Source organism: Cetorhinus maximus, chromosome 3 (genome assembly GCF_964194155.1).
Source record: "Cetorhinus maximus chromosome 3, sCetMax3.hap1.1, whole genome shotgun sequence".
In the NCBI taxonomy this organism is placed as follows: Eukaryota; Metazoa; Chordata; class Chondrichthyes; order Lamniformes; family Cetorhinidae; genus Cetorhinus; species Cetorhinus maximus.
This window is the reverse complement of record NC_135881.1, coordinates 55,957,354-55,971,255: the sequence shown is the minus strand read 5'-3', so window position 1 is coordinate 55,971,255 and position 13,902 is coordinate 55,957,354. Positions and strand designations below refer to the sequence as shown.

The 13,902-nt window shown below is 44.0% G+C and overlaps 1 protein-coding gene across 1 annotated transcript in view; it reads left to right on the top strand.

Annotated features, from left to right (window-relative positions):
• The first annotated feature begins 506 nt into the window (after positions 1-506).
• LOC144672780 (zinc transporter ZIP12-like) overlaps positions 507-13,902 on the top strand; it is a 92,003-nt gene continuing 78,607 nt past the window's right edge. The window contains exon 1 of the mRNA XM_078534779.1: positions 507-811. Within this exon, the coding sequence (XP_078390905.1) occupies positions 551-811 (261 nt within the window). The 5' untranslated portion in view covers positions 507-550. The remainder of the gene's footprint in view (positions 812-13,902) is intronic.

Sequence of the window (13,902 nt, the reverse complement as noted above, 5' to 3'; positions counted from 1 at the left end):
AGAGTTCATGATCTAAAATTGTTGAACTCAATATTCAGTCCGGAAGGCTGTAAAGCACAATTTTATGTTTAAAGCACATTAATGAAAACAGGAAAAAACACAATTAAAAAAAAATTAGACCAATAACTTTATGTAAAATATGATTCAACATAATCTGGTTTAATAAAAAAATAAAATATCACCACCATTTTGTAATTATTTCAATGTTTGCAAAAGACAACTTCTATGCCAGAAAATGTGATACCAGATCTGAACAGTCAAAGGTCTCACATTAAGAGAGAACATCCCTCAAACATTTATAGGTCCAAAAGTATGTATCAAGTGAAACATGTTCTAAGGAGCAATAAATTGGTTAAACAATGCAAACTTGTTAAACTTCAATGGATAGAACAGGTGAACAGCAGCGTGGTCATCAAAGTTATTACACCTCATTTTAACTTTTGCTTATAGCAGCGTTAAAGTGAATATACTTTTCCTTTTTCTAGACCTGAGAACTGCATGAGGAGAAGGATACACCAGAAAGAGAAGTAAGAAGAGACAAAGGAAGAATATGCTGCCTTGGAAATTACCTTTTGGTGTTTGGATGATCTATACCAGTACAGTGAACATTTACATTATCAAAGGACAGGCCAAGGAGCACAACCAGACTGATGGCCACACCCATGGGTACCTGAGAGAATTGCTGCATAATTTGTCTCCAAATGACCAAGTTGCATTTTCCAACAATCAAACAAGCTTTCTGATTCAAAAACTATGGGATCGAGTACAGTGTTCAGAAAGAATAGCTAGCACGAAAGAGCAATGTGACAAGGTGGGTTTATATCTTAATCTTTACCAATGTTCAGAATAACTATTAGGCACTGTAAACTTTGTGTTATTTGGCAGTCATGTCGATAATTTAGAAGAAACAAACAAACTGAAAAATGCCTCGGCCTGGCTGAGTGGCAGCCCTTCTGCTGCTGAGTTTGTGGTCTAAGGTTTGTTGGGTGGAATTGCTTAGGCTGAAAAGAGCAACAGGCACAGAGCACACCCTAACTCAGGACTCAATGGCATGTGGGAGAGCTGCTGAGTTCTGCTACACCTCCGCAGGCAGCTCTCCCATTTTAAAAAGGTGAATGTCAACTCTCTTGACTTGTTGACTGCTGTCCCATGGAGGGGGTATAAAGCAGCAATGGGGAAAGGTAGGGAGAGAGTTGTCCGTTGGGATATTGTGGAGTCGGCGGAGCACTCCTGCTCCTCCTGGCTCCACATAAACGCTTCTAGTATAACTTAAAAAAAAACTCACCTCTTTTTGCCGCTCATATTTACGCCACAGAGGTTGCTGAAGAATCCAGAGTAGAATAGATCCCGGCTCCCAATTTCCAATTGGGTGTAAAACAGGTTCAATGAGGTCCACCTTTCACCCTTGTGGGTTCAGGCCACATTCCAAGATTTCAACACATCATCCAGACTGTCACTTCAGTGCGGTATTGTGGAAGTCCTGCAGCCCCAAATGCCTGTTCAAGTAGATTTAAACAATCCCAGGGTACCTTTTTGAAGAAGAGCAGGTTGTTCTCCTGATCCTCTGACCAACATTCTTCTCTTAACCAGTACCACCAAAACACATTGATTAGTCATTCACCTTGCGTGCCTAAAACTCAGTGATCACACTTCAAAAGTAATTCACTGGCTGTGTAACGCATTGGGGCACCCTTAAGGTGCGAAAAGCACAATTTACCCAAAATATTTCTTTTTAAATGAAGAGTGAGAGAGCAAAGCTTCCTTTAATACAAGTTTCCTTTTCAAAGCTTGCATCTGTAGCTTAAATCTATTTTAAAGTGACATTAAACACATTCTATATATAGAACTAATAATAAATTGCTGCAAAGGTTCAAACTTGTAGTTACTAAGTTGAAATAGTAAGCAGCTACAATTTCTTCTCCAGTCTGTTTATTACAGAAATAAACACAAGTCAACTGTGAGCAAAGCCGTTTTGGCACTTCTATTCTTATCAAAACTTCTATGCAAAAAGTCTTGACAGAAATGAGCCAAACAAAATAAATTTGCTCCTTAAGGATTGTTGAGGGCTCATTAAATGCCACTCTGCACAGACTAGAGTATTCCAGAAATGTCTTGGCTAATAAAGCAAGCTCAGCTACATACTCACACTCACACCTGTGAACCAGTGATGCAAAAGAAGAGCAAGATGTCAGCATTTCCCCACAACACTGGCAGAAGTGAAGATTGTAGCAGTTTCCAGCCGCACACAATGAGCTCATCAGTAGTCGGTAGCAGCATGTGAACCAATACAGCCAGTGGGAGGGTCTCATTGCACGCTATTTCTACTTCACTTTAGCCTGCATTTCGGTATTATCAAAGCATATCACATATATTGACACTAGTGGAACTGCTCGTTGCTTTACCTGTTTAGCCATGCCTTGCAAATGCCTCCGTCAGTTTGTTATAATTTAGAACAAATGAAACTTATTTTCAGCACAGATAAAGAATGACAGCCTACAGCATTTATTTCTTCAGGTATCATAACTTTATTTACTGAATGAGTTGTTATCAAGTTGAGGGCACACGATGTTCCCATTTATGTAGTGTCCAGTGTATGTGAAATTCTAGTGTATGTGGTGTTCCAGTATTATTAGGGCTTCAGTCTATGTAAGATTTCAGTGTTTATAGTGCTCCAGTTTATATAGTGTTTCAGTACGTCAGTATGTAGTGTTTCTGTAGGTGGGATTCCAGTCTAGTGGGTTTCAATCCATGCGATGCTGCAGTACCATCCTTCTAGTACATGATATTCCAGTGTAAGTGACGCTTCTGTATGTGGGATTCCAGTAAATGCAGAGTTTCAGTCCAATGTGTAACCTTCTGGTACATGTGGTGTTCCGTGTGCCTGTTGTTTGTGGCAATCCAGAGCCTGAATTTTCAGTATTTCCTGTCAGAAGGTATAGCTACCTGCCAGCAGCTTAAATGGCCTCATTCATGTAACAGAAAAGGTCAATGAGGGTAATGCTGTTGATGTGGGGTACATGGATTTTGAAAAGGTATTTGATACAGTGCCACATAACCGACTTGTGATAAAAGTTATTGCTCATGGAATAAAAGGAACAGTAGCAACGTAGATACAAAGTTGGTTGAAAAATAGGAAGCAGAGACTAATAATCAATGGATATTTTTCAGGCTGGAGGAAGGTTTGTAGTGGAGTTCCCCAGGGGTCGGTATTGGGACCCTTGTTTTTCCTGATATATAATGATCTAGATCTTGGTGTGCAAGGGACAATTTCAAAGTTTGTGGTTGATACTAAGCTTGGGAGTGTTGTGAATTGCGAGGAGGACGGTGTGGAACTTCAAGAGGACATAGACAAGCTGGTGGAGTGGGCAGATAGGTGGCAGATGAAGTTCATTGCAGAGAAGTGTGAAGTAATGCATTTTGGTAGGAAGAACATGGACAGACAATATAAAATAAGGGGTGAAATTTTGAATGGGGTTCAGGAGCAGAAAGACCTGGGTGTATATGTGCATAGATCATTGAAGGTGGCAGAGCAGCTGGAGAGAGCAGTTTATAAAGCATATAGTATCCTGGGCTTTATTAATAGGGGCATAGAATGCAAGAGCAGAAAGATTGTGCTGAATTTATATAAGACAGTCATTAGAACTCAGCTGGAATATTGTGTACAGTTCTGGGCACCATATTATAGGAAAGGTGTGAACACATTGGAGAGAGTGCAGAAGAGGTTTACAAGAATGGTTCCAGGGATGAGAAACTTCAGCTATGAGGATAGATTGGAGAGGAGATTTGTGTTCCCACTTGTATAAAGGATCAAGAATGAGAGGGCACAGATTTAAAGTGATTTGCAAAAGAAGCAAATGTGACGTGAGAAAAACTTTTTCACACAATGAGTGGTTCAGGTCTGCAATGCACTGTCTGGAAGTGTGGTGGAGGAAGGTACGATCGAAACATCCAGTAGGACATTAGATGATTATTTGAATAGAAACAATGTGCATGGGTATGGGAAAAAGGCAGGACAATGGCACTGGGTCATAATGCTCATTAGGAGACCCTGTGCAGACATGATGGGCTGAATGGCCTCCTTCTGTGCCATTCAGATTCTGTGATTCTGTATCCATATTATGAGTGGCTGTTCATTCGGCTACATATACAAATATCAGTGAGGATATCCAGATCCCAGTCAGTGAGCCTTCATTTACAGAATATCCTCTCAGCTGTCCATATTCTTTAGCTAGATGGAAGAATATTCTTACTAAATGGAACTATTAATTGGGTGATTTAATTGATTAGCAAGTTGTGAACAGAGATACACCCTTATTGATTCGTTCACTCCAATTTGTGCTAATACTTTGCAAATTAGGGATAATGCAAGGATGGCTGCAATCACCACTTAAAATGGTTTCATTAAGTTTTGCAAGATTGGGGCTATTAGCTCAAAGTCCACTGAAAAAGAATGCAGTGACCCTAACTAGTACTAACCTATTCTGACCTGGCAAACATTCAGGCAGAATTAAATGCTTCCCCTGCCTCCCAACCTGCCTCGGGAATAATTGGGCAGGATGGTGCTGATTGGAGACCGGTCACCTTTATTATTTCTACCCCCCACCACCGATTAAGTCTGGGGAGGATAGCTTGAGGATGGCCTTCCTGCCCAGAGACTAATTGAGGCCTTTAGTGGCCAGCTAAGGGCCTCAGGGTGGGGGCTATGCCATTTGAGCAACACACAAGGTAAACTGCAGTTGATATGCCTGCAGCCTGGTTGTGGGCAGGATGGGGGCGTGGTTCCCTCCTACGTGTGTGGTTCGTATCCATCGGAAAGACCGACTGGCGACAAGGTCTGCATATGTGGGAAGACCCCCGCCTGCCCTTTGAACTGACCTGATCCCCTCGTTGGAGCCGGCTGGCTCCAGTGATTCTGCCTCAGCTGCTTTTTCTCCAGATCTCTAGTGACTACCCTCCTGCAACCTGGGCATATTGCAGTACCAGCAGCGGCCACTACTCCCATTGGTGCTGCCTGACCTGGAGAGCTTCCAGTCTCTGATTGGCCGACAGTTCTCAGAGGCAGGGCATCCACCCAGAAGACTCCGAGGACCCCATCAGTAAACAGGTAAGTATCTGATAGGCGTTAAATCGGGTTGGGAGGTCCAAATAGCTGCAGTGAAGTTGTCATTGGCTGTCAAACCATTGGGTCCACCATTGCAACAATTAAATTCCACCATTCATTCTTAAAAAATCTATAATCTTTATTAGTATGCTGTCACATGTGGATACAAACAGTAATAAGCAAACTCCGTTAACTGCAATTTATAATAATACAATTAACATTTTATTTCTATTTGCCAAACTAAAGATTGTATAAAACAGTACCATTAAAATAAATTGCTTTATATTTACAGTGAAATGCACAGGGTAGGGTTTTAACCTCTGGAAGTGCTTGCAGCGAGGGAGGCCTGCTGTGGGTCAGAAGCCTGAAAGTTTGCGCAGCGGGTTTTGCCATAGTTATTTTACTCATCCATGGTATTAGCATCCCGATTCTAGGTTTCCCGACCAATTGGAGCAGACGGGAGGTGGAGGCTCCACAAATATCCACATCCTCAGTGATGAGGGAGTCCACCACATTAATGCTAAAGGTAAGACTGAAACATTTGCAACACTCCTCAGCCAGAAGTGCTGAGTGAATGATTCATCTTGGCCTACTCCGGAGGTTCCCACCATCACAAATGCCAGTCTTCAGCCAATTCAATTCACTCCAGGTGATAACAAGAAACGGCTGAAGGCACTGGATACTGCAAAGGTTACGGGGGCTGACAACATTCCGGCAATAGTACTGAAGACTTGTGCTCCAGGACTTGCTGCGCCCTTAGCCAAGCTGTTCCAGTACAGCTACAACATGAGCAACTGCCCGGCTATGTGGAAAATTGCCCAGGTATGTCCTGTCCACAAACAGCAGGACAAATCCGATCCGGCCAATTACCACCCCATCAGTCTACTCTCGATCATCAGCAAAGAGGAAGGTGTCATTGACGGCGCTATCAAGTGGCATGTACAACACAACAACGTGCTCACAGACACTCAGTTTGGGTTCTGCCAGGACCACTCATCTCCTGACCTCATTACACCCTTGGCTCAAACATTGACAAAACAGCTGAACTCAAGAGGTGAGGTGACAGTGACTGCGCCTGACATACAGGCAGTATTTGACCAAGTGTGGCATCAAGAGCCCTAGTAAAACTGAAGTCAATGGGAATCAGGGGGAAAACACTTGTTAGGATCATGCCTAGCAGAAAGGAAGATGGTTATGATTGTTGGAGGTCAAACATAAGATGGTAGGAGGCGCGAGTTGGCTATGATGGATTGGGAAATGTTACTTAAAGGGATGACGGTGGATAGGCAATGGCAAACATTCAAAGAGCGCATGGGTGAACTGCAACAATTGTTAACTGATTTCTTCTCCACCGATGCTGCCAGACCTGCTGAGTTTTTCCAGGTAATTCTGTTTTTGTTTATTCCTGTCTGGCGCAAAAGTAAAACAGGAAAGGTGGCCAAACCAGGGCTTACAAGGGAAATTAGAGATAGTATTAGATGCAAGGAAGAAGCATACAAATTGGCCAGAAAAAAACAACAGACCTGAGAATTGGGAGCAGTTTAGAATTCAGCAAAGGAGGACCAAGGGATTGATTAAGAAGGTCAAAATAAAGTACAAGAGTAAGCTTGCAGGGAACATAAAAACTGACTTTAAAAGTTTCTATAGGTATGTGAAGAGAAAAAGATTGGTGAAGACAAATGTAGGTCCCTTACAGTCAGAAACAGGGGAATTTATAATGGGGAACAAAGAAAAAGCTGACCAACTAAATACATACTTTGGTTCTGTCTTCACAAAGGAGGACACAAATAACATACCAGAAATGTTGGGGAACACAGCATTTAGTGAGAGGGAGGAACTGAAAGAAATCAGTATTAGTAGGGAAATGGCGTTGGGGAAATTGATGGGATTGAAGGCCAATAAATCCCCGGGGCCTGATAATCTACATCCCAGAGTACTTAAGGAAGTGGCCCTAGAAATAGTGGATGCATTGGTGGTCATCTTCCGAGATTCTATAGACTCTGGAACAGTTCCTACAGAGTCCATTATAAAAGATTTAATAGCTGAGCACTTGGAAAACAGTGGCAGAATCGGACAGAGTCAGCATGGATTTATGAAAGGGAAATCATGCTTGACAAATCTACTGGAATTTTTCAAGGATGTAACTAGTAGAGTTGATGAGGGGGAGCCAGTGGATGTGGTCTACTTGGACTTTCAGAAGACTTTCGACAAAGTCCCACATAAGAGATTGGTGTGTAAAATTAAAGCGCATGGGATTGGGGGTAGTGTATTGAGATGGATAGAAAACTGGTTGGCAGTCAGGAAACAAAGAGTAGGAATAAACGGGTCTTTTTCTGAATGGCAGGCAGTGACTAGTGGGGTACCTCAGGGATCGGAGCTGGGACCCCAGTTATTCACAATATATATTAATGATTTAGATGAAGGAATTAAATGTCATATTTCCAAATTTGCAGATGACAGAAAGCTGGGTGGGAGGGTGAACTGTGAGGAGGATGCAGAGATGCTTCAGTGTGATTTGGACAAGCTGAGTGAGTGGGCAAATGCATGGCAGATGCAGTATAATCTGGATAAATGTGAGGTTATCCATTTTGGTAGCAAAAACAGGAAGGCAGATTATTATCTGAATGGCTATAAATTAAGAGAGGGGAATGTGCAACGAGACCTGGGTGTCCTCGTACACCAGTCGCTGAAGGTAAGCATGCAGGTGCAGCAGGTGGTAAAGAAGGCAAATGGTATGTTGGCCTTCATAGCCAGAGGATTCAAGTACAGGAACAGGGTTGTCTTGCTGCAATGATACAGGGCCTTGGAGAGACCACATCTGAAATATTGTGTGCAGTTTTGGTCTCCTTATCTGAGGAAGGTTGTATTTGCTATAGAGGGAGTGCAGCGAAGGTTTACCCAACTGATTCCTGGGATGGTGGGACTGACATATGAGGAGAGATTGAGTCGATTAGGATTATATTCACTGGAGTTCTGAAGAATGAAGGGGAATCTCATAGAAACCTATAGAATTCTAACAGGACTAGACAAAGTAGACGCAGAAAGGATGTTCCTGATGGTTGGGGAGTCCAGAACCAGGGGACACAGTCTGAGGATACGGGGTAGACCATTTAGGACTGAGATGAGGAGAAATTTCTTCACTCAGAGAGTGGTGAGCCTGTGGAATTCATTACCACAGAAAGTAGTTGAGACCAAAACATTGTATGCTTTCAAGAAGGAGTTAGATATAGCTCTTGGGGCGAAAGGGATCAAAGGGCATGGGGAGAAAGCGGGAGCAGGTTATTGAGTTGGATGATCAACCATGATCATAATGAATGGTGGAGCAGGCTCGAAGGGCCAAATGGCCTACTCCTGCTCCTAGTTTCTATGTTTCTATGTTTCAGGATATCACTGCAGAAGTCCCTCAGAGTAGTGTCCTAGACCCAACCATCTTCAGCTGCTTCATCAATGACCTTACTTCTGTCATAAGATCACAAGCAGTGGTGTTTGCTGATGATTGCTCAATGTTCAGCACCATTAATGTACCAGTACTGAAGCAGTCCTTGCCCAGCCAATCACATTAAAGGAATTCCATAGGGTCAGCTAACTGATGGGTGGCAGGGAGGCTGGGGGAATATCAGTGGTCAGGTGCTGGGGATGGGTCAGAGGCCTGGTGGTGGGAAAGGATCAGAAGCCTCATGATAGAGACTTGGGGGGAAGGTCAGTGGCAGGTAGGGCAGGTGCACCCCATTGTGGAGGCTCCTCAACAGATACCTGGATCCAGGGTGTGTGTGTAAAGGCACTCAGATCTTGAAATCCACCTAGTCCTCACCTGAATGACGCTTCTGGTTGTTGTTTTGTTGCCATGTCTTTATTGACAAGAAATTAAATGGTATTTCAGTAACAATTGCATCTTCGGTATACTTTGAAGTATTTTGTTCAGTGCTGGTCACACTTTAAGCCTGTACATTACATACAGGTCATTCGTGGCAACATAAGTCATTCATCACACATTTATCATGGCCTTAAATAATTATTATTGATTATGTTACCTATACTGATTAGCTCAAATATCTGATTGTCACTGATTAAACAAAGAAAGCTATCATTACCAAACTTTTCAGCAACTATGAGCATTGCCATGTGAGGGCCTTCAGCTTATTCTTATGTTTTTGTTATGTACAGGGGATAAAGGTCTTTAAATGGAAAGTATTCATCATATGTTTTTTTAAAAATCTCAATGAAAGCTGGACCTGCCTACAAAATTGGCCAAACACCTAGATTGAATTAACTATGATGAGTTTTGACTAACTGCACAAATTTGTGGCCCTTTGAAGATGCTCTAAATTTTAAGTTGATTTTTTTTAGGTGCAAGGGCACCAATAGACATCTTGAAAATATTTAATTTACTAAGAAACTGTACACCAATGAAACTCGTAAATGGTTCTTTATAGCTTATTAAAGACATTTTCAATTATTAAAAATCATGTTGCTCACTGGTGAGGGAAAGTCATTCTTTGGCGCATTAATAAAACTGCACCATGGCACCACTCTTAAATAAATCAATGAATATTTTTTTCATAAAGCAATGACATTCTAAAAAAATACCCAATTGCACAGATTCACAGAAGAATTTGCATTCAGTGATACACAAATAAGTTTGAGCAGAAACTTAAACAAAAAATTTAATTCTGAAAACTAGAGCAATTTTGAGCATAACTTGCACCCAGATTGGCAGTGTGCCCATAGCAGAAACTCCATGGGCCATACCTTTCGATGAAGTGGTGATCGAGTCAGATTGCGACTCCACTCAAAAGTTCTCACCTGAAAATCCAGCTAGTCCTATCTCCCCGACCTTCCGAGTCAGACCAGGTGAGATCTGGGCAGTGCAGTGTGTCCCTGAGGCCTAGCGTCGAGGGCTGTAGAGTCAAAGGTAAGGAAGCCATGAACCCTTTTTTACAGCACCAGCTGCTGTAAACCAGGTAAATTTAAAAGTCAGCCAGGTTTAAAGGCCTTTGACGAGGTAACTGTAATAGGTAAGCAGATAGGATTTAGATAGGGGGGGTGGGGGCCTGGTTGGGCTAGGTCAGGTTGGGCCTTGGGTGGTGGGGGGTGCCAAGTTGGGCCTGTGGGGGAGGTGGGAGCAAGGTGGTCCGATCGGGTCAAATTGGACTAGGCCTTGAGGAGGGAGCCGGCGGGGGAGGTCGGGCCTTGGGAGGTGTGCAGTCAGGCCGGGCTTGGCTGGGCCTTGTGGGGGTGGGTCAGATGAGCCTGGGCCTGGCAGGGTAGTTGGGGAGTTGGCAAGGTACTGTGGGGGGGCAGTGAATTCCCATGGGTGGGAGGGTAAGGATTGGTAGATAAACGTTCCAGGATTTAGATGTTTCAGGCAGGATAGAGAGGGATATAGAAGAGGTGGGGGAGTTGCACTGCTAGTTAAGGGGAATATCACAGTTGTACGACAGGAGGACACCTCGGTGGGCTCATGCAGCGAGGTAATATGGGTAGAGCTCCGGAATAGGAAGGGTGCAGTCACATTGTTGGGGGTTTACTATAGGCCTCCCAATTGCCAGCGGGAGATTGAGGGACAGTTATGTAGGCAGATGTTGGAAAGGTGTAAAAACAATGGGGTTGTTGTGGTGGGTGATTTTAACTTTCCCTATATTGACTGGGAATCACTTAGTGCTAGGGGTTTGGATGGTGCAGAACTTGTAAGGTGCATCCAGGAGGGCTTCCTGAGACAATATGTAGATAGTCCAACTAGGGAAGGGGCAATACTGGACCTGGTATTAGGGAATGAACCTGGCCAGGTAGTCGAAGTTTCAGTAGGGGAGCATTTCGAGAAAAGTGACCATAATTCAGTAAGTTTCAAGGTACTGGTGGATAAGGATAACAGGAGTCCTCGGGTTAAGGTGCTTAATTGGGGGAAGACTAATTATAACAATATTAGGCAGGAACTGAGGAATCTAGACTGGAGGCGGATGTTTGAGGGCAAATCAACAACTGACATGTGGGGGGCTTTCAAACGTCAGTTGACAAGAATTCAGGACCGGCATGTTCCTGCTAGGATGAAGGATAAGCTTGGCAAGTTTCAGGAACCTTGGATAACAAAGGATATTGTGAGATTATTCAAAAAGAAAAGGGAAGCATTCGTAAGGGCTAGAAGGCTGGGAACAAATGAAGCCCGTGGAGAATATAAAGAAAGTAGGAAGAAACTTAAGCAAGGAGTCAGGAGGGGTAAAAGGGGTCATGAAAAGTCACTGGCAACCAGGATTAAGGAAAATCCCAAGGCCTTTTATACATATGTGAAAAGCAAGAGGGTAGCCAGGGAAAGCGTAGGCCCACTCAGGGACAGAGGTGGGAATCTGTGTGTGGAGCCAGAAGAAATGGGAGAGATACTGAATGAAAACTTCTCATCAGTATTCACCAAAGAGAAGGACTTAGCGGTCGATTTGTCTAGGGAAGAGTGTGTAGATAGCCTGGATCATGTTGAGATCAAAAAAAGAGGAGGTGTTAGGCGTCTTGAAGAATATTGAGGTGGACAAGTCCCCAGGGCCAGATGGGATCTACCCCAGAGTACTGAGGGAGGCAAGGGAGGAGTATGCTGGGGCTTGACAGAAATCTTTGTAGCCTCATTGGCTACGGGTGAGGTCCCAGAGGACTGCAGAATGACCAATGTTGTTCCATTGTTTAAGAAGGGTAGCAGGGGTAATCCAGGAAATTACAGGCTGGTGAGCCTTACGTCAGTGGTAGGGAAATTATTGGAGAAGATTCTTCGTGACAGGATTTACTACCATTTGGAAGCAAATGAGCGTATTAGTGAGAGGCAGCATGCTTTTGTAAAGGGGAGGTCGTGTCTCACTAACTTGATCGAGTTTTTCAAGGAAGTGACAAAGATGATCGACGATGGAAGGGCAGTGGATGTTATCTACATGGATTTCAGTAAGGCCTTTGACAAGGTCCCTCATAGCAGACTGGTACAGAAGGTAAAGTTGCACGGGATCAGAGGTGAGCTGGCAAGATGGATACAGCATTGGCTTAGTCAGAGAAGACAGAGGGTAGCAGTGGAAGGGTACTTTTCTGAATGGAGAGCTGTGACTAGTGGAGTTCCGCAGGGATCAGTGCTGGGACCTTTGCTGTTTGTAGTATACATAAATGATTTGGAGGAAAATGTAACTGGGCTAATTAGTAAGTTTGCAGATGACACTAAGGTTGGAGGAGTTGCAGATAGTGAAGAGGATTGTCAAAGGATACAACGGGATATAGATGGGTTGGAGACTTGGGCGGAGAAATGGCAGATGGAGTTTAATCCGGACAAATGCGAGGTAATGCATTTTGGAAGGTCTAATACAGGCAGGAATTATACAGTAAATGGCAGAACCCTTAAGTGCATTGACGGGCAGAGGGATCTGGGTGTACAGGTCCACAGGTCACTGAAAATGGCAACGCTGGTGGATAAGGTAGTCAGGAAGGCATATGGCATGCTTGCCTTCATTGGAAGGGGTATTGAGTATAAAAGCTGGGAAGTCATGCTGCAGCTGTATAGAACCTTGGTTAGGCCACACTTGGAATATTGCGTGCAATTCTGGTCGCCGCATTACCAGAAGGGTTTGGAGGCATTGGAGAGGGTGCAGAGGAGGTTTACCAGGATGCTCCCTGGTCTGGAGGTTATTAGCTATGAGGAGAGGTTGGAGAAATTCGGATTATTCTCACTACAGTGACGGAGATTGAGGGGCAACTTGATAGAAGTTTACAAAATTATGAGTGGCATGGACAGAGTAGATAATCAGAAGCTTATTCCCAGGGTGAAAGAATCAATTACTTGGGGACATAGATTGAGAGGAGAAAACTATAGAGGAGATGTGCGGGGCAAATTTTTTACGCAGAGGGTAGTGAGTGTCTGGAATTCACTGCCAGAGGATGTGGTGGAAGCAGGTACGATAGTGGTGTTTAAGAGGCAGCTTGACAAATACATGAATATGATGGGAATAGAGGGATACGGACCCCGGAAGTGCAAAATGTTTTAGTTTGATGGGCAATATGATCAGCGCAGCCTTGGAGGGCCAGAGGGCCTGTTCTTGTGCTGTACTTTTCTTTGTTCTCTTCTTTGTTCTTTGTAATCCCATGGGGTGGGGAGGGTGGTCTCATAGTGGGGTGGCGGAGTCCCGGGGGAGTGGGGGTCATCCCGTGGGTGAGAATGGGGGAGTCCCATGGGGGATAGCCCTGTGGGCAGGGTGGAGGAGTCCCATGGGGCCCGTGTCCTGTGGCGGGGTGGGGAGATCCCCATTGAGGGGAGAGTTTGCACTTCACAGGCAATTACCATGCAAACCTTATCTGGGGGTGGGGTGGTGCGAGTGGATGGGCCATGCCAACATACATTTGGCATACCCCCCACCCCAGGTACAACGCCCTGGAGCTGGGAAGTTATGACCCCGTGTCTTTGTGAATGTGCATAGAAGCAGTAGTACCCTTGGACATGCTGACTGAGCTATGTGAGTCATCTGATATAATCAGCCATTATGGTTACCACAAAATACCTAGATTGATAACCAGGGGGCAAAGGCTCCAGCCTCCTTATGGACCCAGTTCTAAATAAGTGTCATATTGGACTCAGAACGTTAACTTTGTTTCTCTGTCTCAGGATGCTGCCAGACCTGCTGCATTTTTCCAGCATCTTCTGTTTTTATTTCAGATTCCCAGCATCTGCAGTATTTTGCTCTTACCCTTATGTCCCAACTCTCTATCCAAACTCTATCACTACTCCTTATCAGGTTATATCAAGCCTCCCCACAAGAACAGGTACAAACTCAGTCTGCACTTTCCTT